General features: G+C 37.3%; 2 protein-coding genes across 2 annotated transcripts in view; one reads left to right on the plus strand and one right to left on the minus strand.

Annotated features, from left to right (window-relative positions):
• The first annotated feature begins 471 nt into the window (after nt 1-471).
• LOC104587136 (formin-like protein (DUF1421)) lies at nt 472-8561 on the plus strand. Its single transcript, XM_010244609.3, has 3 exons — nt 472-895; nt 6036-6317; nt 7094-8561. Exons 1-3 carry the CDS (start codon nt 743-745, stop codon nt 8339-8341), a joined length of 1683 nt encoding a protein of 560 aa, XP_010242911.1. The 5' UTR covers nt 472-742; the 3' UTR covers nt 8342-8561.
• A 952-nt stretch (nt 8562-9513) lies between these two features.
• The window catches only part of LOC104587135 (Nucleotidyltransferase family protein), a 31681-nt gene continuing 14037 nt past the window's right edge, over nt 9514-27157 (minus strand). Inside the window, exons 6-13 of the mRNA XM_010244608.3 lie at nt 24109-24151; nt 20884-20964; nt 19865-19924; nt 17840-17890; nt 13593-13690; nt 13394-13442; nt 13253-13297; nt 9514-10316 (exon numbers count right to left, since the gene is read on the minus strand). Of these exons, the coding sequence (XP_010242910.1) occupies nt 9804-10316; nt 13253-13297; nt 13394-13442; nt 13593-13690; nt 17840-17890; nt 19865-19924; nt 20884-20964; nt 24109-24151 (940 nt within the window). The 3' untranslated portion in view covers nt 9514-9803. The remainder of the gene's footprint in view (nt 10317-13252; nt 13298-13393; nt 13443-13592; nt 13691-17839; nt 17891-19864; nt 19925-20883; nt 20965-24108; nt 24152-27157) is intronic.

Raw genomic sequence — 27157 nt, forward strand, 5'->3', positions numbered from 1 at the left:
ATTATAAATATAAAAAAACCGAACGGTTCAAAAAATGAAACCGGCTAACTGATTAATCGATTGATTCGGTTCGGAAATTTTCAAAAACGGTAGTATCGGCACAACACAATCACCCGTACAAAGGACGGCGGGATGGGTTATCCTAATCCCCCTTTGTAGCCCCAATAACCAAAAAAAGAGGTTGGGTATTTCCTAGGTGTAAAACTCGCGTATCAAAAGTTGAATCCAACTGTGGTGATTGCTTTGGTCGGTCGATCAAACGGCTTGGAGTCAACCAGGGACTTTGAAGAAAAAATAGTTGGCATCACGTGATATCACTGACCTACAAGTCTGCGACGCGGTGCACGGTTTTGGATGCCGCTTACCAATCTTATCCTTTGCAGACCATTGATTGAACAGACAAGAAAATAAAAATAAAAACCCCAAATATATATTAATTTAAATTTTTATTTAATACCAAGAATTGTCAACAATCAACATTTGCAGATATAAAATGGAATCCATCGCCCTGGTAACGGAGCCGACAAGCAAGCGAAATAAGAGCATTTTCCTTTTGCTTTCTCTGTTTAGACTTTCCCTGCAACTTCCCAACTATCTCTCTAATCCCTAATTATCTTCTATTTTTCTTCAGCCGATCCTGATTCCTAATAGGTTTCGTTTCTGTTTCCCTTTTGGTTTCTTTAAATCGTAATTATAAATATATATTTTTTCCTGATCCAAGAACCGACTTTTTTCGATCGTCATGGCTTCTGGATCATCTGGTAGAAACGGCTCGTCCGGGAAGGCATTTGATTTTGGTTCCGACGACATTCTCTGCTCTTACGACGATTTTGGGAATCAAGACGCCTCTGGCGGCAGCCGTGCAGATCCGCCGATGGGTGGCAACCCTGGGAAGGTTTGTTCTCGCATTCTCTCGTTGCATTTGCAGTTTTTTTTTTTTTTTTTGTGTTTACCTTTTAATGATCTTAATTACAGAACAGTATCAAATAATTACGGAATCTTTTGAAACTGGGAAGCTCGAAACACTTTTTAATCTATAAATTCGTTGTTTTATGCATGTTTTTTTGAATGATATAGTCCGATTAAGCTTGGTCCTACCTATCAGAAAAGTTATCAAGCTTGGTCCTTAGCGAGATGTTGGCTCTGTGCTTTTATCCGTAAGATTAGGTCAACCAGTGGGAAGCTGATAACAAAAATAAACAAGCTCACCATGAGAATTGGTAAATTTTGAATTGCAAACTAGCCTGTTGAGGGTTCATCCTGTTGGGGGTTCATGGTTTAAAGAGTGAATTGTTGTAGTTTTAACTTTGAAGTTGGTGGAGGATTGGTTATTATGGCTCCCGAACTCGAGTGCAACTTTAAGTTCATTGCCAGAATGCCAGGTGACTCTCCTAATTGGATGGCTGAAGCAATTTTTCTGCCTCCACCCCACCATCCACAGGTTCGAGTTAGATTGAAATTCGATGATCAAGTTTTTTATTATGAAAGAGGAAAATTTTCATTGAAATATGGTTGCCACTTCTGAACTGAGGCAGCACAGCTTGATACCAGCCTTTTATATATATTGGGATTTTTGGAGTTTGGACTGCAATCCTCCTCAGAAATCTGAATTGCAGCCCCCTCCTAAAACCCCTATATTTTGCAAGGACAAAGATATTCGTCTAATAGTATTGCTAGACATTGCCGAAAGGATTACTAGGTCTCAATTACTGAGATGGCTCGGCCAGGATGTCAACTTTTTCATTCTCAAGCCAAGTAGAAAACTCTAGATTTGCAAACTTCTGAACCGAGGCAGCACAGCTTGATGCCAGCCTTATATATTTTGCAAGACAAAGATGTTCCTCTAATAGTATTTCTAGTCACAGCTAAAAGGATTACTAGGTCTCAATTACTGAGATGGCTTGGCCAGGACATCAAGCTTTTCATTCTCAAGCCAAGTAACAAACTTTGGATTTGCAAATTCGCATGATGATATAGGATGACCACAAGAAACCTTTATCCCCCTTTGGCACGAACAAGGTTTAAAATGCTGATGTCAATGGAAATGTCGCTTACCAAAATATAAGATATATGTCGGAAATGTTGAGGGGAAATATTGTAAAAATTAGAGACATTGTGGAAGTATTATGAAATATGTGGAAATATGCAATGATATTTTGTAAAATGATAAAAAGAAGCATTAATACATATTTCTAGACTATTATCTTATTCCAACCGTTATATAAAGCTAAGAAACTAATAACAGATTAGTAAATGACGATTTACTGATTTATTATGCATTTTGATGTTTTTACAAGGTTATCCAATATTTCCTTTTCTTATTTTTAATTCTGATTTATTATAAATTCTAATATATTTATTTCACACTAGTAAATAGAAATACATTTATTCTGATTTTTTAAATATTAAAGTTATAATGCATTATGTTTTATTATAAATTTAATAAACTGATTCTCCTTTTTGTAGTATTAAGATTATGATAAATTCTGATTTCTTATAAAACATAATGAATTTATTATGATTTTTCTTACTAAATTTATAATAAATTATGATTTAGTATAAAATTTAATGAATTTATTCTGATTTTTTATATTAAATTTAGAATATGATTTATTACAAAATTTAATAAATATTTTGAAAATACTAACTAGTTAATATTTTATTACTTGAAAAATATTTTATGTTTTATATTACAAAGTAATTAATTTATTCTTTTGTTTTTATTTTTAGTTAATTATTTTTTATAAATATTTTATTTGAAATATTAAATATAAATTATTAATGGAATAATTTATATTAATGTACTGTATTATATTAATATAATATACGAATATATTATATCATTAATGTACATTAGTCGACATCCTATCGACATAATAGGAAAAACTGTCTTTTTTTTTGGTTATTTGGACCGATTTGGTCGGCACTCCTGAAATATAGGAAATGTCGACCGAAATAATGTAATTTTTATATTACCATCCATTTTCATGTCGGTGAGCCTCAACATCGACATATGTCGGGCGACATTAGTGAAATGTCGCGACATTTGAAACCATGGGCACGAAGACAAACTAATAGGATTATTTGAATTTCGTACTATAATTTATTCAAAACTCAAAATATTTTCATCTTTAAGCATTGAGGGAACAAAATACATTTTAGCATCCCCATCTTTTTATTTTCTGGATTTTGTGCACAATTCCAAAATTGCAGTATGCTAATTTCGTCCTAGTAAATCCTTCTTTTGGGGGAACCATGAAGCATGCACCTTCTGAATGGAAGGAAATGATCATTTTGTTGTGCAAGACATTTTGGAATATGCTTGCCATGTCAGATATATTATTTAAGATGATTGTATAAATGGTGAATATTTGTATGCTTTACTGCTTTGGTTGCCCATATGGTAAAAGAAAATCCATGGATTTAAAGAAAGCCTTAGATCTTTGAAAATAAGATCCACACTGATAATGAAGTCTCAAGGAAAGCTGGGTTACTCTGGAGATGTAACTGATTGATCAAAAAAGCTTCAGGAAAGTCTCCCATACATCTTCATTTGATTTTGATAACGTGTTTATAAATAGGAAAATATGATGCAATGCTATTTTTTTCCTTTTGTACATCCACATTCAATAGATCTAGGTGCCAATGTATATCTCTTATGTAAAAAAAAAGGCCATTACCCAATGTTAGTCCCAGCTATCTGGGGCCTTGGGAGGGATGGACTGGATAAATACCTAACCTTTGGCATCTCTCAGATTTGAACCAACGTCCTCATGCTTGCCATTCTGGGATTTCCATTACACCAAGCAACAGCCCCTAATGTATGTCCCTAATATCATCTTCATTAACTACAAATATGATTCCTTACCTTTTCAAGATAATACATGGAATTGACTCCAGAGTCCAGAGTGCAATTTACTGTTTGACATTGAAGCATAACTTTCCATGTGAGCATCATCCAGCAGCTTCTCTAATTTTCAGAGATGGTTTATTTTTATGGCTTTCTCTTTTTTTTTTTTTTTTTTTTTTAATTTTTCCTCAGAAAGAGAATAACAAAAAATTAGGCAAGAGTGTCAGAAGAAGAACAAAAAATTAGAGATAGAGAATAACCGTTGTTAGAGTCCATACTGTGTATATGGTGGGGTTCAAAGAAAAGACAAGGACAAAAACAATAAGGGAGACTGATGGGGAAACTGGTTATCACCTTATGGTTTCTTGTAAGGTCACTAAAACTGTATGGGAGTGGGCTCTTTCCCTCTTTGAGTGTTCTTGGAATCCCCCCGAGAGTGTCCAGAGGCTGTTCTCTCCTACGTTTTTCAGATGGCCTAAGAAGAGAGGGAAGATTATGTGGAGCATTAGGACAGCTGTATGTTGGTCCCTATGGGAAGAAAGAAACTCATGAATTTTCTCAGACAAGGACAGAACCCTGGCAAACCTATTAAATCTAATACTTTTAAGGGCTGTCCATTGGCTAAAATCTTTGGAGCTGTTCTCAGACTTTCCCGTGGCTGACTTATTAAGAAATTGGAAAGAGATAGCTATTTCTGCTTTGTGTAAGAGGACTCCTAGTCCCTCATGGTCCCCTCCTCCCTTAGGATTTATAAAACTGAACTTTGATGGCAGTAGTTTGAGGAATCCAGGGCATTCTGGGATTGGGGGAGTGTTCAGGAATGAAGGGGGGGTTGTTATTGCCTTGTTCTCAGGCCCCAATGGGGAAGGAGACTCTCTTAGGGCTGAGATCCTTGCAGCTCTGGAAGGAATTCAAAGAGCAAGGGAACTAAATATCAGACGTCTGGTCTTGGAAGGTGACTCGAAGGTGGTGATTAGCTGGCTGAAGGAAGAGGACAGTGGCTTGTGGAGCTATAACAATGAAAAGAAAAAATTCTGTTGGTTGGGCAGAGACATTAAGATACACTATAGCTGGGTGAAGAGGTCTGCCAACTCATTTGCAGATGGGCTGGCCAAGCAGGGGGTTAATAGGGAGGCTATCTTTTGGGCTAATTTTTAACTTTCTGTCATTGTATTCTGTTGATGGGGAGTTAAGACTTTTTACCTCCCCTATTGTATCTAAAGCTTCATAAATATTCACATCATTAATAAAGTTTTATTGTTACTGATAAAAAAAACAATAAGGGAGGCATATTAAATCTGCTTGCTGCCAATTGTCAACTCTGTTTCTCTTTCTTCTACCAGCTGATGAGTTGGAATTATTATCGGGCAACTTTGTTCTGCATTTAGTGGTTTGGTCTGAGTCCCCGTAAGCTGATATTCAAAACAAGGGTTGTGGAATGGTCTTATGCTTCCTTCAAACTGCTGTTAACAACATTCATTCATGGACTTACAATATCTAAGTTTTAACTATTGTTAAGGATTTTTCAAGTTAGTGGGCACCACCAATTAAAAAGAAAAGAATCAATTACAAACACTTGGTCATTGATAAAAAATTATACACTCGATCTGTCATTGGCGAAGGTTTTCAAGTAAAATGGATGTTGATTTGGTTAGGTGTCTTGAGGGTTTTTCTTTTCATTTTTATGATGTTACTGCATCTCACAAGTATCAGATCAGGTTAGTTCCATGTATATTTAATGTTTAAGGGGATTTTTACCTTGTTGGATGTAATTGTAAAATGGATGAATTATTGGGGACCATTTGTATTCTTTTTTATAGTTAGCGTATATGGTAAAAGAAAATCCATGGAATTGAGATTGTTTATTTTCCTGGATTTCTGGTTTTTCCTCTTTTTGTCCTTTGTGTGTGTGTATTAGAGTGATAGAAGAAAATTCTGAGAAACAGGCAACAATCATTTTTTGAGTCTGTGAGGAGGTTTACCATGTCATTTCTTCCTTGATGTTGTTTGGAACAAGGTTGAATAGCATCTTATTTCTAAATTTGTAACCTGACTTTTGAATAAAGATGATAAATCAAGTATTTGTTTCACTATGTGTTTGTGAAGGATTATAGTTTCTCAAAATGTTGCTCTCTTCCATTATCTGTAAACCCCAAATTTAATTTCTTCATTTTACTTTGACCAGGACTTCCGTGAAGGCAGAATGGGGAGATCAACATTGTTACATGTCTATAATCAGCAGGAAGAATCTTTCAACCAAGAAGTGATTGCAACTGTAGAAAGGACCATGAAGAAGTATGCTGATAATCTACTCCGTTTTCTTGAAGGAATTAGTGGACGTCTGCAACAGTTGGAATTGTATTGCTACAATCTTGAGAAGTCAGTAGGAGAAATGAGATCTGATTTAGAACGTGATAACAACGAAGCAAATTCAAAGCTTAAATCTCTTGAGAAACATGTTCAAGAAGTAAGTTTACATCACATGATTGCACTCTTAAGATGTTGTCTTATATACAATAAATATTTAAATACTTACCTTTTGGATTGTCAGTAGAAGGAAATTATTATCTTTCTATTTGACCATGCCTACATGGAATTAATTATTACATATGTACAGATATGCATATCAAAATCACTAATTTTCTTCTGAAGATTAATTTGTTGGATAATCTTAGTTGCAGATTTAGGTTTTGAAGAATATCTGTCTGTCTGAAATGAGGAAAGTGTTTGACCATTCTATTCAAGTCTTTGTTGTTGATTACCATGCATTCTTCTGTACATGAGCCAACCTTCCCTATCAGCTTGTAGACCAATTTTACATTTATGACATTTTATCATATTTGAGATTATCAACAAAAAATCTATATTAATAGCAAGCGAAGGACAAAAGATACGTGCAGAAGACTCCTATCAAGATGGGGAAGTTTATTTATTTACCATGTAAAACCCAAAATGTTATACAAATATATTATATATTATCCCTTTTAGCAGAATGAAGCAAGAACAAATTGGGTGAACTCAGCCACTGGGAAGCAAATTGCCAAGGACTTTGAGCATTTTGTGGTTGCTTAGCAAGATCTCTGATTTGTCGGGCCAATGGGGAGAAACCTAATTTTTGCCAGATTATGATGAAAATTCGGAAGATGTCCAAATTTGGAATTTCTTCTGTGTACAAATTCTTTAACTTGCTCCTGTAGCAATCTGTTCAAATTGGAACTCTCACATTTGATTAATGCATTGCAGGTGCACAGATCAGTGCAGATCCTGAGAGACAAGCAAGAACTTGCAGAAACTCAGAAAGAACTGGCCAAGCTTCAGCTTGCGCACAAAGAATCCTCGACCAATGGCCATTTACAACACAAGGAAGATGGAGGTGCACCATCTGCTTCTGGTCCCAAGAAAACTGATAATGTGCCTGTACCAGAAGTGCAGAACCAGCTAGCTCTTGCTTTACCTCAGCAAGTAGCCCCGTCACTCTCACCCCCAACCAGACCTGTGGAACCACCACAGCCTATGGCTCCACCTTCTCAAGCCCCACCTCAAAACGTTCATGTTCAGACCCAACCAAATGCCTATTATTCCCCACAGAACCAGTTGCCTAATCCTCCTCCCCAGACTCAAAGTCACACTCAGGACCAATACCTACCAGTAGATTCCCAGTACCAGAGACCCCAAATGCAAGAGGTTCCTAGGCAGCCACAACAGCCAGTCCAACCTCAGATGAGCCAAGCCCAGCAAATACCGCCGTTCCCCTCATATCAACAGCAGTGGCCTCAGCAGTTCCCCCGACAACAACCACAACAGCCATCTCTGCAGGCCGAGGTCAGACCCCAGACAACACCAGTGTACCCTCCCTATCTCCCAACTCAACCTGCAAACCCCTCTCCTGAGCCCTTTCTGGGCAGCATGCCAATGCAGGTTCCATTCTCGGGAATCCCTCAGCCAGGAGTGAGCCGTGCAGAATCCATGGTATATGGTTATAATGCTGCTGGTAGAACAACAGTACAGCAGCAGCCTCCCTTACAGCATAATATGCAGCAGCAACCACAACCTCAGACCAGCCAGAGCACTTTTGGAGCACATCTTAGTAGTGGTACTGGTGCCTACCCAGGTGCAGGAGCACAGCCAACACAACCTCAAGGACAAAGGAGCATGATATACGATGGTGAAGGGGGAAGGGCCCCTCATACCCTTCCACCACATTACACCCAAGGTAGCTATACACCTGGTCCTGTCTCTCTCCATAATCCTCAGGTACCTGCTGGTAGTAGTAACATTATGCCCCGCCCTCGGAGCCCATCACACATGATGCGTAATCATGTCTATGCTGAGCTGATTGAGAAAGCTGTGAGCATGGGTTATGTGAGGGAACATGTTGCAAGTGTGATCCATAGGTTGGAAGAGAGTGGCCAGCCTGTGGATTTCAACAGCGTGCTTGACAGGTTGAATGTACAGCCATCTGTGGGCTATCAGAGAGGATGGTCAGGCTAAGCTGGGATTTATGGTCAATCCGCTTGCAATGTCACGTACATGTTCTATTCTGTTTACCCAGTGTTTTCTAATAACGTTGAGACATTCCACTAGTTATCTTGATATGCAATCTACGCAAGGTAAATGGATGTATATTGGAGATTTACTCAATGGCTTCTCTTTGATTATTGTCCAGATCTTAAATCCTATAACAAAAAGGAATGAATCTCTCTTACCATCACTGTTTCATGTCCAAATCGACTTCGTGATTTTGAAAGTAAATTTTTAAGAACCATGCAGTGTTTTTCCTTTTTTTCTTGTGGAGGAAAATATTACTAGTTAGTCGTTCAAATAACAGAAACGATGTATACTGGCTAGGAAGAAGCCATCAATGTTGTAAAAGAAATTGCAATTTTTTGATAGCATCAAAGATGGTTGTGTTCCAAACCACATAAAGCAAGTTCTATACTTCGTGGTGGTTCATGGTTGTGGTCCCTTAGAGGGTCTATTTGGTCTGCCGTCCAAATCAGAATCGGAATCGGAATGGTTCATTCTGAGAATCTGGTTACAGAAAATGGCCATTCCCTCAAATGGGAAATGTTATTCCAGGAATGGGAATGGGATTCTGATTGTCAACCAAACACTTGAAATCGAATTCCAATTCTAGATCCCTATTCCCACAACCAAACGGGGTCTGAGTATTAATTCTGCGTTACTCACCTTGCTTGTCGTTCAAAGTGTAAGATGTGATCGCAAGGTCGAATGCAACAAAAAAAAGAGGATAATAAGGCTTTCTTGGTGTGTGAAATCCGAAATGCACCCAAAAATAGGCCGCGTCAGACTTGCATTATCAAACCATGTTTTCTGCTTGAGAACAGATCATGATAAATTGGCATGTTCAGAAAAAGGGATATTTGCTGGTTCTGTAACCACTACAAAGTGAACACACGAATTAAGAGAGCTCCACTCTCATCCCAAGCTTTGGGTTTGAACCCTTATTTGTTTATGTGAATTTTTCATTCCGATTAACCCAACATGTCCATTGAAATTCACATAGAGATGAGGGTTCAAAGCCAAAGCTTGAGAAGTTGAGATGAGAGTGGAGCTCTCTTACATAAAAAGGTACTAAACTATAAAAACTAACCACATGGCACATGCTTGCATATGCACGTATAAATATATATATATATATATACAGAGAGAGAGAGAGAGGGACTTCCTATTCAAAATTTGCAAAGAAGAATCAGAACGTTAAACAAAAAAAAAAATAATAAAATAAAAAAAATTGCTGGCAAGTAATTGAAACAAAATAATAATTTCACACTCGATGTTTGCTTGGTCAAAAATACAGTTGATTTCATAAATATTTCCATCTGTGTAGGATGAATATCAACTTTCTAGCATTTAGCCGATATTTGATAACCGACACTTGGAAGGATCCTTTCCTCGCTGGTCAGTAGAAGATTCGGAGCCATGCAATATTCTAACAGCTTCGACCCCATGGGGATCCTCCGATGTATCTTCTACTGGTACTGCTAGCACCATAGCCATTACTTCCATCTGGGTGATTTCTCCAGCGTTTCTTCTTTGGTGTTTTGTCTTTTCTACTCCCATTTTCTTCATGCCTGAAATTCACCACTTCCCCATTTTCCTTTACCTGGGATCTGAGCCTCTCTTTGAGAGCTTTCCTTTCCCGAGAGGAATATGAACCACTGTCTTCTCCAAAAATGCCATTGCCCCTAGGTAGAGGGTCTTCGTCATCCAATTGCCAATTACATAAGATTTCCTGTTCATTCATAAATTGTGGCTGTAATGGTTCCCCAGCCCCTGGGAGCAAACTATTAAAAGTCACCTCTCCATTACAACCCCCTCTTCGCTCTAGAAGTACAGGGTCAGATCTTATTATAGTTCCAAGAATGCTCCTGTTGGGACCCAGGTTCAAGATTGTCTTTGCATTAGTCAATATAGAAAAAGCCATTGCAAAAGCTGACCTGATCTGCAGCAACAAATACAAGAAAATGGCTTCTTAGTTTAAAGTCTTGATAGAGGAGGCAAAAATTTCTCGAGCAGAATCTCAACATAGATCCTGGTCCATCAATTGAATAGAGAGAGAGCAACTCCAGTCAAATGTGAATTGATCAATGCCAAGCAAGGTTCAAAAAATCGTTACGTATCGGCCGATACGTATCGTATTGGGCCCTTCCCAATACGCCCCTACAGGGGTTATATCGGGTCAGGGCCGGGTTCAGAGGGTAGCCGGGACTTAAACCGGCCCCTCTGAACCAAAATCAGAAAAAAAAAATAAGTAGAACTAAAAAAAAGGGGCCGATACTGGCCGATACGCCCTACCAGCATATTGGCCAGTATCGGTACTTTGAACCTTGATGCCAAGAGAAGCTATATGGTCCAAGCAGATAAAATATATATAATTGTCAGATGCAAATATGCAATGCAATTATACCAGCAGTTTGAGAGTTCAAACAACTATAAGACCCCGAAAATTTTCTGATTGTCAAACAGGGCAGATAATAGGAAGTTCTTTCTTTTTTCTTGCTCTCACTGAAACTGTTTTCATTTTCCCAAGCAATATTGAACGAACTATAACTTGAGAAAATTCAATATCTTTAACAATTAATGGTGGAGTATTACACTAAACAGGCTTTATTGCAACAACCAAAAAAACACTTCTTCGTTGTTCAAAGTCAGTAGAAAAATAGTTTAGAGATCAGCAAGTGCTGATGACTTTTCAATAGAGCTGCAAAAATTAACAATTAATATTTTCCAAGTACAATAAGGAGGCTCATCTTTTTCCACATCTATTCTATACTAATTATAAAAACATTGTGTATATTTCTATTTAGATTTGAATTTGTACAAACCATCCCAATCCAATGGATTGATTGGATTTTTTTTTTTTGAATATTTGCATGGATTGATTGGATTATAGTCACTTAATTTAATGCCCACCCTTTGATTGGATTAAAATATCTTTGATCAGATCAATATTGGACTAGATAGGATTGGGTATTTGGGTATACTAATTATAAAAGCATTGGGTATATTTCTATTTAGATTTGAATTTGTTCAAACCATCCCAATCCAATGGATTGATTGAATTATAGCCACTTGATTTAATGCCCATCCTTTGATTGGATTAAAATATCTTGGATCAGATCAATATTGGATCTAGATAGGATTGGACCAAATCCAATCTATTGACAGACTTGACAATCCTTAAGCCTACTAGCAGCTCTGCTTCTGATGTTACTACTATTGGCGCACTAAAATCCTTATGCATGTTCCCATCAGACTTCAATATATAACTCCCCCTATACCAAGCAGCCATTGGCAGATCTGAAGGGGCTTCTGAAACTGCCATCGAACTAAAGAACGAATTCAGTTGCTGGCCTGGGATTAAGAGTAGGTCTGAGGTGGGGGTCATAGGGGGAAGTTTGCAGAATCTCCAAGAGATTGCTGTCCAGGTTGCCAACTTGCCATATGTGCCACCATACAATTTATGAGGTCAATGGATTCACCTTCATGCATGTTATGCACATATGAAGCAAAATGCAGAGCCGAGCCTTTCTCTTACTTAGGACATTATCACAAGTGTTGATGTGTCCACAAGCAGCATCCCAAATGGAGACTTTTGGTGGGAACAAAGAAAGCTATAGCCTTCTGACCAGGAAGAGGGAGAGTGAAGCCAGAATTAAGTCAATTGAAGTAGGATTTTGTGGAGAAGGTATCATTAGGTAAGTCCAGATCTTCTGCCATCAAAATATGTACCAACACCCTACCAACATGATCTGACACCACACATCTCATGCATGGCAGGTCTCACTTTAGATGCAAGGGACCAGATCCCAATCTCATGGTGAGATGTGCAGTGTCAAATCATGTCGGTAGGTTGTTGGAACATGTTTTGTTGCCAGGAGATCCCAACTCCCATTAGATGCAAGGGACCAGATCCATTTGTCAGGAGAGGAGGGAGAAAGAAATACATCAGAAAGAAATGGCAGAAGAGAGAGCTCCATCATTTGAGACTCTGTAATGACTCTATGGAAGCTAAAATTAAAGGATATCCCTGATCATCTCCAGAGAGGGTGGAAGAAACCAAAATATGTTTATCAAGGGAAAGCCAAAAACAAGTTGAGGTAAGACGCACAAAGTAGCTTAGGGTCCCACCAGTACGGGTTGCAAATTGTGTACCCGATTTTTAGATTTTGCACTGCACTGGGCCCGGGTTTTCTGGGCCAGGCCCATCCAAATTTTGACAAACCACAACCCGAGCCTGCCCAAGTTGCACCCCTACCCACCAGAGGGTCAGTCCTGAATTTAATTTGCTTCTCATCCCCAACAATGAAACTAAGAAAGGGAAAGGAGTTTTGGGCTATACCTTTCCAGGGGTTGGATGAAGGAAACCTACTCAGAGCAAAGATTACTGTCCCTACCATTTCTGCTCCATCCATATACATATATGAGCCTAATGACTAGTCTCCAATATTGTCCAGATGCATTGAAGTCTACCTAAACAAAAGACCTTAGCCCAGCCAAAATCAAGAGAATAGGTACTTTGGAGTTCACTTTCACTCATTTTAAAAGGAGGGATGAGTAGATGACTATTTCATAAGAAGTTTAAGATTCTATAAAACATGGGCAACATAGCTTTTTTATCCACCATCAGCTTTCCCTCCCTTTCAAAAGGAGTGGAAGGTTTACATTACTTTGAAATGTTAGTTGTCTGATGAGTTATGCCACAATAAGAACAAATAAGCATAAGCTAACATTAAGAGAAAAAATAAATAGGAAGGCTCTATGAAGAACAGAGCCCAAAGAACAACCCATAACAAATTTTACTTCCAAATACATGTCAGTGCTAAAAAAGTAACAATTAATGATGTATTAGAAAAGAAAATTCATAGAGGACTGGACCTGAGAATAGTTGAAGGAGTTCTTTCCAATATCATTGTCTGGTGCCTAGTACAGCATAAGTTGTAACCAAACTTGATAAGAAAAACCCTCAATAGTAACTCCACACTGGAAATATAAATAAATACCAAAACACAAGGTTACCTGTGGATCCTCAATGGACAGAAGAAATGGTCGATTTGTATTGAAGAACCTAAGAAAGATATACATATCAAAACAAAAAATACAAGAATGCACCCTTTGTTCCTCTAAGCATTGATAAAAAATTAAAACAATTAAAAAAAACTATGAAAGGCAATAAAAAATCATCATTTTAAAAATGTACTTAACAACAAAAATTTACCCTTTGTTGCTCTTCAAGAAAAAGGTGCCTCCCGCTTTGCAAGATATGCCAACATCACAAGTGTTCAATTTATGTCCATAAAAATCAAAAAAGTTGACCTATGCATTAAGGGAAAATATGTTAGAGATCTCTTTGAAGCCTCAATTATTAAGTTCTGTGTCCTTCCACTTATTGGTGAAGACATGGTCTGTCCTTTGTCCTTATAAATTCAATTTTTAATCAATAACAAAAAAGAGTACTATATCAGAAAGAGGAAGAAGAAAGTATATAGTGGGCTAGCACAAAAAGCTCAGTTTGTTTGCAGTGCAAATTGCATTTACACCAGTGCAAATGTTTATTTATTTGGGAGTGTGGTAAGAAGCAAGATGATGTGTCCTCACTTTACATGAGAGAGAATTGAGGCTAATGGAAAGTGGTGCAAATTTTGCATCAGTTTTAGGGATGCAAAATTTGCACTACCAATGAGTGCAAATAGGACAGTACAAATTTTGTATCAGACACAAGTGCAAATCATACAAAAACGTGCAAAACTGATCCAGGAGCAAAATTTGTATATGGCTGACTGGTTCACATTTGTACTGCAAACAAACAGAGCCAACATAACAAAGCACAAAACAAAAACAAACCAAGGAGTACAATTACCTGCTTAATAACATTTCCCAGTTTCGTTTATCGGAAAAAAAAAACATTTCCTAGTTTCCAAAGCACACATGAAGTACAACTGATATCCAATTACAATGTGGGAGTTGCCCTCCAGTACAACGCACTCAAAGCTAAGAAGGGAACAGCTTTAGCCCACAAGTGGGAGCTAAAATCTCTGCTGCAATAGCAGCACCCCTCACAATGGCCTCAGAATAATCACCAAAATAGCATCTTCCCTGAATGCTACTACTACCAAAAGATGACATAGAAGCAAATAGGGTACCATCAAAGTTGGACAGATAACATAAGAGGCACCACTTATAGATGGTCATATTACAAGTTGAGGAGATGACTAGGATAATAGACAATCTCTGATTATTGAATCCATATGGACACTTAAATTCAGCATTGCAATGTCCTCAAAACAAGTCAATCATATATTAAATGCTGAAGTCCTCAATTTTCTCTCCTCAGCATGCTCTATAAAATAAGCAACATGACACATTTTCACAGGACTGCTGCAAAATCATCTCATGTTTTTCAAAGCCCAAATGGGTTTCATATAGCTTTAGTATGACTGTATGAGCCCAATCATTATAAACAAAAGATGTCCACCAACTCTCAATTTGCCAATGACATGATAAATTTATGAAGTGAACCATCTTAGCTTACTTTGAGGCATGACATAGGTAATTACCCAAACTTAACTAGCTAAACCATTACTAAATTCAACTGCTGATGGACAAGTTGTATAGCAACATCTCTATGCCCAATACAGTCTTTTGTAAGGGGGAGATAATCCATTTTTTTGTATGTCAAAACCTCGTTTTCCTTAATAATACAATTTACAGTTACCATCTCAAATGTCATCATTACCGTCATCATCTAAGCCTTATCCCCAACTATATGGGGTCAGCTACATGAATCCTGTTTCGCCATTCTGTTTTGTTTAATGCCATATCCATTCTTAGAAGATGAGCACTTAAATCATTTCTTACTACTTTGAACTTCTTTATGGTTTGCCCCCTAGCCCTTCTAGCCCCTTCAACTTGTAACAGATTGTTTCTTCTTACAAGTGTTGTAGGTGATCTTCTATGCACATGGCCAAGCCATCTCAGTCTACTTCCTTTCATTTTATTACCTATTGAAGCTATTCCAAGGTTCCTTCAAATTATTCCATTTCTGACCTTGGCCTTCCTAGCTTTTCCACTCATCCATCTCATCATAAGCATTTCTTCCATGCTCATTTTTTGGACATGTTTTTTGACTGCCCAACCCTCTAATCCACATAGCAACATTGGCCTTACAACTGTTTTATAGAATTTTCCTTTTAACCCAAGTGGAGGTAGCCATTACTTGCTGTAATGGTAAAATCTCAGGCTAACAAGTGTGAGAATGCAAGTTCGACTATGAGAGTGGCCAGTGTAAAAAAAATGCCAAATGTTAGGACCATATCCAGTCTACCCCACCCAAGACCCTAGATAGTTGTGACCAGCATTGGGTAATGGCCTTCTTCCTTTTAATTTAGGTGGCATTCACCTAACACATAAGACCTCGGATACACCCAAAATTTTGCCCATCCCACTCTAATTCTAAGGGTGGCATTATCCTTAATCTCCCTTGTTGTTAGTTATCAAACAAAGGTAACGGAAAAGGTCACATTGAGTTATCTCTTGGCCTCCAATCATAGGTGTACCCTGATTTGCACTCCTATTACTATTAAGTTTAAATAACATATATTATATTTCAATCCTATTTATTTTAAAACCTCTTATTTTAAGGTATTTGTAAATTTAATTTTGCATTTAATCAATCATTAGTTTCATCAATTAAAACAATGTCATTAGCAAACAGCAAGCACCATGAACCTCCTCCTGAATATGTTTAGTCAATTCATCTATGATAAGTACAAATAAATAATGCCAAGTGCTAATCCTTGATAAAGACCTATCATAATTATAAAATCTGTTGTCTCTCCTACAGGTGTTCTAAGCTTTAACATTAGTTGTTGAACCTCATAAATATCCTTAATTAGATATACATACCTATTTGGAACTCCTTTCTTATTAAATAGTTTATTTAGCCATAATAACCTCTCTCTCCCTTAACTTTCCACACTTTCACTAGAATACAATCTGGTCCTAAACTCCTAATGCCTTTCCCTTCATTTTTAGTCTTTTGCCAATCATTATAACATGCTCATTTTAATCTAATTATATTTTAAACCTCTGCATTCCCCGCCACCAAGTTTTTCCAGCAATATGTCATTTCCCTTTAAATTCTCATAAAACGTCCTTGGAACTTTTATAATGTAATTAGCCATTTTAAGCAACATACCATTAGTCTTTCCATCTAAATTCCATTTGGTTTTTACTGTCAACCTGTTTCTAAATTGTGCTAATATTTCTCCTTTTAGGTTTCCCCACCTAATTTTTGGACACATTTTTCTTCCCTATTTCTCTTCCATTTTCTAATATCCACCACCACTGATCTATGTTGTGTGGTCAAGCTTTCCCTAGAATAACTTTACAATCATTACGCTGTTACGTATCATTTCTTATATTCTAGTAAGGAAAAAATCTATTCGATTTTTGTTTAATCCACTTTTAAATGTTATAAGTGTTCCTTCTTTTAAAAAAATGTGTTTACTGTTACCATGTCATAAGCTATGACAAATTCTAAAATTGTATCTCATGTTTCATTCCTTTACCCAACCCAAATCCACTGTGCACCATATAATATCTTGCACTTCTTTTCCCCACATACCCATTTAGGTCTCCTCATATAAAAATCTTCTCTTCATTTGGAATTTCATGGATTTATCCTTCAAAATTTTCTTTTGAAATTTCTTATAAACCCACTTAAAGCAAGTGACTAATCAAATTCATTTTTCTTGGACCAACTTCTTTAACTGCCCTCGTCCAAAAGGATGTGGGAACTCTTGCCCATTTTCCACCACAATTTAGCATAGCTGTGATGCTTCACCATTTCAAATGTCTTCCAGTATATTATATAGAGACATGCACTATCTTTCTTAATAGGTTTTGGGAAATCAGTAATAACCTATCACTCAATCCACAATTTTCTTTGCAGGATCATAGAGCCCAACAATGTCCATCTACCCCAAGTTCTGCCAGTCTTAAGGGGGCATTTGATAACTGATGTAATAGGGGATGAAAAACCTGGGGTATTGTCAGTATTTCTTAAAAATCTTAGGAGTAGAACAATCATCCTAATACAGGCGCTTCATAATCAAAACAATTATTTAAGCCTCATTACTGAAAAGCTGAATTGCAGAATTTTAAATTTTAAATCTACTCAGTGTTATACTTTCAGCTCCCATTTCAGCAGTTAACAAATCACCTAACTCAACTATTCAAGCTGCAAATAGATCTCACAGAGTTCTTCTTTTCCTTCCTTTATTTTCTGTTAAGTTACAAACACCATTCAAGAAGAATGAGAATGATAAAAGACCTAAAGATCTCCCCAAGTACAACAAAAATTGAACCACTATTCATTTCAGTGATCTTCCGGGAAAAGTTTCACAATAGAAGAAAACTAACAAAAATAACAACATAAAATTTGGCTTCTAAGTCACAACATACCAAAAGGACTCCCAAGTTGTGTTCTACAGAAGCTCTGCCATCCTGAAAACCCTGTTGCTCTCAATGAATGAGAAAACCAAAGCAACAAATCAGAAAAAAAAAAGAAAGAAAAGTTTAATACACAAAAAAAATAAAACTTTTGCAGAGCATAAGTGAAGAAAAATGCCATGACATTCTAAAAGTACACCATAATGAACTAGAGAATAGCACTGAAGTCTAAATGAGTCTTGATAGATTGGAGTTCAACTACTTTTCTCTTGTGGAGTTCAGCTAAAATACACAAGGCCCTAGTAGCAATATAAATGCAATATTGTTTATTTCACCAGCAATATCATTTTGGCATATGGAAAATAACAGTAGATTAGCATACTCACACTATTTACCTTTTCTACCTACATCAACCTTTTTTTATCAGTTTTTCTACCTACATCAACCTTTTATCTTTTTTTCTTTTAACAAATTATTACCAGTTACTGTAGGGCAAGCCCAAATCATTCCAACATTGTCATGATCATGTAAATACAGTCAAAACTCAAAAGCCAACTATAAGATCTGCCAATATAACACACTGTACTTCTATATGAGCCATACACAAATATACACCAAAATCATCCTCATATATCATCCATTTTCATTCAAACTCCTTTGAGAGATGAGCAAAAATCTTTTGAAATCCACCAGTAGGGGAAGCCTATAAGAACAGGAGATTGACAATTTTGGAAATTACAACTTCCTCCATACTTCATGTTCAAAAGATGTGACTTTTACACTATCCAAATTTCCCAGCAAATAGTGAAAGGAAGTAGATTCAAAGGATGCTCGGAAATGGCAAGCTCCTCAAGACTTAGAGTGGTCTGCAGCACAAATGAATCCCCCTGCTTAAGGAATAGTCAAACTAAATTTCAACAGCTGTTCCTTGGTAAACCCAGCCAAGATCATCATTATACTCTCAGGACTAGCTGGATCAAGGACGGTGGAAAGGATGAAGATTATGGCTTTAAGCCTTTACCTATGGGTCTTAGGTTGGCATTCACCTTTTCTATTGGTATTTTACATTAGTACATTCCCCTTGGTATTAGAAAACGTTGAGGCTCAGGGTGAATTCAAATATCATTGTAGGGATGCATCATATAGGACACCGGCCCCCACATAACTTTTCATCATGGGGGCTAAATCCTTGACAGCATGAAAATATCATTCAGGTAATTTCCCTTAATCAACCAATTTTTTGGCATAAGATTTGGTCAGGAGGCATCACCACATCAAGGGTAACAATGTTATAAGAAGACATGCTTTTATCCCTTGTTAGAGGTTTTCTTAGGTTATATGGTGTATCCCTTGTTTGGGGGAGCATGAGTACAATATCTTACTTCCTTCTTATCATCAATACAAACATTTGATCCAGTTAGCGTTCAAAAACAATGAAATGAGAACCAACAGAAAAGAAAGAAAATCTTCAAAACAATATTCTTTCCAACAGATGAAAACTTGATTTTAATTGAAATAGGATATCCAAGTACAACTAATTTGGTTGACCCACCAAATATTCATATACTGGATTCTACTTTTCTACCTCTAGAATCTCTGACTACAAACAATGTCCTAAAAAATAATCAAACAATGAAACAAATGAACAAGAGAAGGTAGTAAGGACTAAAAAACCCATTCCTTAATGCATGTTATTAAGGGCTAAAAACCCCAATACCAACTAAGCAAAATCGACATGACCTTCTCAAAACACATCAGATTTTGATCACAAAATCTAAATGTATAGATAATTTAAAAGGATATTTAACAATGATACCTAAAATTTAGGAAGCAAGAAGAGTGCTATTAGCATCGCAACAATCTAATCTAATAAGATCTTAAACCACCTAAAACTGAATATAATCAACAAGATCACCATCTACTGTTAAAAGTACATTATGCATTCCATGTTGAACCAGTAATACCAGTGGTATGTCCTACTTGTGAAGGGATAACGATAATGGCAACCATACAATCACGCAAGATAGATGCCCTTACCTGCAAATGTGCCATTAGCATCGCAAGAAGTGCATAAGAACCAATTCCACCTGAATATACCTGTAAATTAAAAGCAAATAATCAGATAGTTGGTATAAAATATTCTTTTTACAATCATTTGGTTGCAAGTGGACCCCACCGTCAAACATTCAAAGTTTGTTTAGCCAAACAAACTTTGAATGTAGAGGAAGGATAATGTAGAGGTGTGTGAGGGCTGCTGTTTGTTGGACTCTTTAGGAGGAAAGGAACACCAAAATTTTCTCTGAAGTTGAAAGAAGTAAAGAATGCCTTATTGTAGTAACAGTGAGGGTGGTACATAGGCTGAAATCCTTGGACCTGTTTGTTTATATTTCTACGGACATGTTGCTGAATAGCTGGCTGGAGGTGGCAAATTCTGCTCCTGGTCGCTCTTTAGTTTGTCATGTGTGGTCACCACCAGGAAGTGGACCTATAAAGCTAAACGTTGATGGAAGTAGTGAGAAAAATCCAGGTCCATCAGGTGTAGGAGGGGTTTTCAGAGATGAGGATGGGAAGGTGCTCGCTTTGTATTCAGGTTCCATTGGGTTTGGAGACTCTTTCAAAGCTGAGGTCTATGCAGTACTGGAGGGTATAAGGAAGTCTAAGGAACTGAATATACAAAAGTTAGTCATTGAAGGGGACTCAAAGCTGGTCTTAAGTTGGTTACAAGAAAGTAGTGGACTTTGGAAATATGCTAATGAGAGGAGGGAGATTAAGTGGCTAACTAGAGGACTGGAAATCAAGTTTCAGTGGGTCAAGAAAACAGCAAATGCATTTGCCGATGCTTTGGCAAAGCAGGGGGTGGGAAGGGATCAAATGTTTTGGGCTGTTCTGTAACTTTTTCTTTTTTGTTCTTCCTGGAGAGAGTTAAGCCTGTTTACCTCTCTTTGGAGCGCTGTAACTAAATTCTTTTAATCTAATGAATTCCAGTTATTGATCAAAAAAATATATTCTTTTTACAAAATGACTTAAGTTTCTAATCATACAGCACAAGCCCATACCTCATTCAGTTCTCTCTGCTGTAGAAAGACCTTCAGTATCAAACACAATGGTCGTAAAGGGGGTAACTTAGTTACAGCATCCTGGAGGATGAAAACAAAGAGCAGTCAACTTCTGAGGTACATAAAAATATCTGACAAAACCAGAGTGCTGTGATAAAAAAAGATGTTGGACAAAGGATAAACATCTACAGAGAGAAGAGTTTTAATTCAGCAAAAGAGAATGTGTTGCACTTGACAGCACTTCAACAGAGAGAGAGAGGGGGGGGGGGGGAGATCCTACTTAGCACATAGTTAACATATACATATCAGAAGGATAAATATATAAAGAAGCGGCAATTCAAGAAAGCACGACATATTGTATCAATAACATAATAACATTGATTACAACAAGGCATAAAACAAATAGAATTCAGATGAAACCCAAAGTCAACCCAAAAGGGAAATTGTGCAAATTATTAGTATACACAATCATCCATCCAAGACCAAACCAGATTGCCTCAAATAATTCTCCTACGAACCAGGAAGGCCTACAACACATGAGTAGCAACTAGCATGAGGAAAATTCATGAGTTCTGTCAACATATATTGTCACATTGATGTGAAGTTTATACTTTCTTTTTACAAAGGATGTGGATAATTACTAGTGTGAAAGATGATTAACAATAAAAAAAGATGATTGCTGATTGCTATGGAACCTAGGAAATTACCCAAGGATTCATGGTTTCTATTTAATAATAATAATAATAATAAATCGTCTCGACAACTAGGCATCCCCCTATTGCCTAGCCTTGCCTTGGCACCTTGAAAAATATGGTGGAGCCCACACCAGAATCTTCTTTTCTTTAGTAGATATCGGCCCTCCATCAATGTGGGTTGTGAAGATCCAAGACCACCTTTCGCTTTCTTCTTGGTGGGTGAGGAGACAGCACTTTGTGAAGGTTGACAATGGCCATAAATATGACCAGAGACAAAGTTGATTATGAAATACGCATGATATTGGTTAAATACTTTGAGAAGTGAAATTTTTGGTGCAGTCAACATTCCCTTGGCATCCAGCTCTTCTCCATTGCTGCAAGAGTACTCATCTTTCTCTTTTCAAATTCCATGATTTCTCTCTCTCTTCTCACTCTACCCCATGCCACCACTCCACATTTATTTTTACATACTGTCTCTATGGAGCAAAAGTCATCAATGTTAATGAGGCATATAGAATCCTCGGGACTGTTCCTATGAAACATGGTATTTCTATTGTAATATATAGTATTGTGGTATGGTTTGGTGTATTATTATTGTAGATTTGTAATGAACTGATGGTACCAACTCCTACCAGTGAAAGGCCCTTTCTTGATGACCTATGGGCCACACCTTGATCGTGGTAGGTCCAACCTTCACAGGAGGCTTGGGTCCACCGCCATTGATTCATATCAAGGAGATTTCTTACAATGAATAAAAAGATCAAGTGATTGATTGATTTTTCAGACCATAAAGTGTGAACTCCCTTTTTTCAACCACTGGAATGACTTTTGCACGAGGGACGGAACAGTTGAACAAGAGTTTGTCTTGCATCCTTGTGTCCTACCAATCAATCACACAGCAAAAGGCAAAAGGAATTACCCGCCAAGTCTCAAATGCAATGCATGAAGGTAATCTAAAACTTCTGATGTGTCCATAGGATGATCTGTAAAATATGTTAGGTCCACAAATTGGATTACAAGGCATATGTTGTAGTCTATATTGTAGTCTAAATTGAGAACAACTTCGATGGTAAGGAATGAAAATGAGGAAAACTCAAATACAGAGACTGTAAATAATCTCATAAACCTCTCTAACTTTTTCTTTTATTTCCTGTAGGGGTAATCTTGTCCAAAATGCAGCATTTTTTTTTCTGCTCACAAATTTGGACATTGTTTTCCAGGCATGACTGATTTTTTATGAAAAACTATGATTTACCAATATAAAGAAATAAAAATTTTACAGAGATGCCAAGCATCCCTATTTAGGTGGCTGAGAAATCCACCTCACAAAAACATATTACTGTACACTTCTCAGTAAGGTCATTTTATAGGGGTCCGTTACAGAAGGGCAATAGCACATTTCCATGGTCAATGATATGGTACTCTGTGATCCCATGAAAAGTATCACTTCTGCTGGTGGCCGTGCAAAATAGATGCCATAAACATAGATAATTTATTGGAGCAAGGGGCAGTGGTGAATAACCAAACTGTATTTTCTGTGATAGCTGTATAAAGACAGTTGACCACCTCTTCCTTCATTGCAGTTTTGCTGCTAAGGTGTGGACAAAGGTGTTAGCCTTATTTGGGGTACAAACTTTCTTTCCAGAAACAACAAAAGAGTTCCTGGCAGATAGGGGCTTTTTTTAGAAGATGGTACAAGCCAATCTGTTGGACTATTTGGTGAAAGAGGAATGCTCATATATTTGAAAGCAATAGTAGTGAGGAAGCTATGGTAGTTAAGAAAATCATAGGGATGTTTTTTTTCATGGGCAGCCATGCATAAGTTGTTTAAAGGAAGACCATGCAATACATTTTTTTAACTTTGACAACTTGTTTTTGTGAGAATTGGAAAGGCAATATCTGTTTAAATCTTTTTGTAAATTCCCAATGTGCAGTTCCTTATTGTACATGGACTTTGATTCTTCACAGTTCTATCAAACAAATTCTGTTACTTGTTTTTGTAAAAAGTCAATATATATTTAGGATTTTAGCATATAATTTTTAATTTTGATAGATTACTACAAAACAGAAATTATCATATGGTTTATGATATGATTCATGATTTGATTTATTCAACCTTATCTATGATTTACAATACGATTACCATTTTCAAAACAATGCTGCCAGTATACAAAGAAATTGGGCCAGTAATATACAAGTATTGGTAAGGATTGCTGAAGCAAGCCGCGAAGTCAACAATTTCATATATTTTTAGCAGCAAAAGTAAATAATGATTTCATTGATGCAGAGATTGGAGAAAAATCTCGCATCTCCAATGTTTCAAATGAAGTGTTAAACTTCACTTTCTTAGAAGTAATATCAAAAACATTAGCCTAGTTATTACTAGGATGTATTGTATCTAATAATTTGCTCTCATATTACCAAATAGAATGTATAATTGCTACCTATTAAACGTTTAAACAAGTAATGACTAATGATGCTAAATGACAAATAAATAAAGTTTTGGCAAGAAAGGAACAGAACCCAATACCTTAATAAACTCTGCTGCTTTTGGTCCATTTTCTACATCAAAGCTGCCAAAGACAAATGCTAAAGCATAAATTAACGGAAATGCAGCTTCCTAATAGTTTACAATAATATATAAAATAGCTTTTTTTACCAGTAAAAATCTTTCATTAATAGCAGAGAAATTAAGATACAATAGCTAAAGATTGCATAGGAATAAATTGCAATCTCCAGCAATAAGTTACAATTCTGCCCAATACAATGAATATCTATTTGCCCCTTGTTTTGCTAGGGTATCCGCCATCCCATTTGCATCCCTTTTAATCCAACCAAATTGAGAGTTGAACTTCCTTGGAAGTGTGTCAATTTCTCTGAAAATAAACTTGAGCTTCCAAGGCGCTGATGTGATGTTTTTGGCCCAAGAGATGACCAATAGAGAGTCTCCTTCAATTTCTAAGTCTGTTGTTACTGTTTGCTCAGCCATCTTTAGACATTGAAGTAGGGCTAGAGATTCAGCCTGTATTGAGTCACCATAACCTATTGGTCCAGAGTAGAGTGCCACCACCACACCCAGATAATTCCTAAACAGACACCCAATGCCTGCCCTTCCAGGGTTGCCAAGAGAACTCCCATCAAAATTCAGTTTTAGTTTGTTCCATGCTGGTGGCTTCCATTCCATGCTTACAAAAACTTTGGGTACATCTGTTTGTGCTATTTCAGCCCAATTTCTTAGTATCTCATTCGTGGAGTAGTTTCTGAATATCTCCATGGTCTTCACCCAATGTGCAGTTCTGATTTTTATGGGTTCAATAACTTCCTCCATAGTTTTGCTTTTTTCCTGAAAAGATTCTTAGGTTTCTTTCCTCTCATATAGTCCATACTGTAGCTGCTCTCACTGCCTTCCATATGCATTTTCCCCTTTTCTTCTGTTGACACAGGAAAGAGGGGCTGAATAGACTTACCACATCCTGTGGAGGAGCCCATTTGCATCCAAAGAGAGAACAAACAACATTCCAAAATACCAGAAGCAAAAGAGCTGGATAATAGTAAGTGGGTTAGAGTTTCACCACATCCCAAACAAAGGACACACACATGAGAGAGAGGCAATTTGTTTGGCCTCCTTTTCTATAGCACATCACGTGTTTACCTTCCCTAGGAACACTTCCCAACAGAAAGCTTGTACTTTTGGAGGGATCGGTTTAGTCCAAATTTCTCACTGGGAAGTTCACCCCCATATGATTAATACGAGTGAGCAAACCAAAGAAAGATGCACAGAAAAATAAACCATCAGAAGTTGGGGACCACACTCTACAATCAGCTATAGATTGGTCCAAGTAGACCCTCGCAAGTGTTGAAATCAATAGCACTAGAGACTCACACTCATTTTCCCTCAATCCTCTTCTAAAACCAAAAACCCAAGAGATCCCTGATTCTGAAAGCACACCAAACCTAGCAATAGGTTTGTTTTTATAGTTTGATAAAGAGTAGAGGTCTGGGAAACTGAACATAAGAGGCACATCCCCAACCCAAAGGTCTACCCAGAATAAAACTTTGTTGCCACAACCAACATCAAACCTGAAAAATTGAAGAAAAGTTGGATATACCTCAAAGATTGCCTTCTAGGGAGAGGATGGAGCTGCATTGGGGGCTAATTTTGCATCCCAGCCATTATCTATTTCACCATGTAAGCTTTTAATGACCCTGTGCCACAACCTTTCTTCCTCACAAGGGAATCTCCACAGCCATTTCCCTAGAAGGGCCTTGTTTCTCTTTATTAGGTTCCCTATGCCTAATCCACCCTGGTCCTTAGGGTAACAAACTTGCTCCCATTTCACTAAATGATCTTTCTTTTCTTCACCTGGTTCCCACAAAACGTCCCTCATAATCATCTCCAATTTCCTAGCTATTTTCACCGGTATCTTAAAGGTGGAAAGGAAATAAGTGGGAAGGTTTGCAAGGGTTGATTTTATCAAGGTGATTCTTCCCCCCAAGGAAATAAAATTTATCTTCCACATTGCCAACTTCTTCATGAACCTCTCTACCACCGGTTTTTAGAAGCTTTCACCTTTCAGATTCCCACCCAAGGGCATACCTAAGTATTCTAGAGGCCAATTTTTCACTTCACAACCTAGCAAATTTGCCATGGCTTGGATGTTACCCCCTTCAATGTTGATTCCGGCTACACAACTTTTTCTCCAATTGACTTTCAATTTGGAGGCCTGCTGAAATTCATCCACCAATCTTTTCAGATTCCTTAAACTGGCTTCATTACAGCTTTTACAGAAAATAATTATGTCATCAGCAAATTGCAAATGAGACACCACCACTTCTGATCCACCCATCCTCCAACCTTTAAACCGGTTTTCTTGATCAGCCTTGGTGATCTGTCTACTCAAAACCTCAGCCACAAAGGTGAATAAGAATGGAGATAAGGGATCACCGTCTTAGTCCTCTTTTAGCCTGGAAGAAATCCTTTGCCACCCCATTCATCATAATAGAAAAATGTGTTGAGCTAATACATTCTTTAATCCACATCCTCCATCTTTCACCCAACCCCATCTTTTCCATTAAATCCAACAGGAAGGACCAATCCACCATATCATAAGCTTTTTCAAGGTCCAATTTACAAATCAAACCTTTACCACCTTGTTTTCTCTTAGCTGCTACACACTCATTTGCCACTAAAATTTGATCCACAATTTGTCTCCCCTCTACAAAAGCTCCTTGGTTCTAAGAGATAATATAGGGCAGTACAGTCTTCAACCTACCAGCCAGGACTTTAACAACGATTTTATACAAGCTACCCACTAGACTTATCAGTCTGTAATCCTTGGGGGTTTTGGCCTCCTTTTTTGGCACTAAAGCAATAAAAGTTGCATTTGCTCCAGGCGATAATTTTCCTTCTTGATAGAACTCCACAAATACATCCATTAATTCATCTTTCAAAATTTCCCAACAATTCTAATAGAAAGCCATTGAAAATCCATCCAGCCCCAGTGGTTTAGATCTATCCATCAAGAATATTGCTACATGTATCTCCTCAATAGTGAAGGCTCTTTCTAGGAGGTTAACTT

The sequence above is a fragment of the Nelumbo nucifera genome, chromosome 1 (genome assembly GCF_055504915.1).
Source record: "Nelumbo nucifera cultivar China Antique chromosome 1, China Antique-T2T, whole genome shotgun sequence".
NCBI classification, from domain to species: Eukaryota; Viridiplantae; Streptophyta; class Magnoliopsida; order Proteales; family Nelumbonaceae; genus Nelumbo; species Nelumbo nucifera.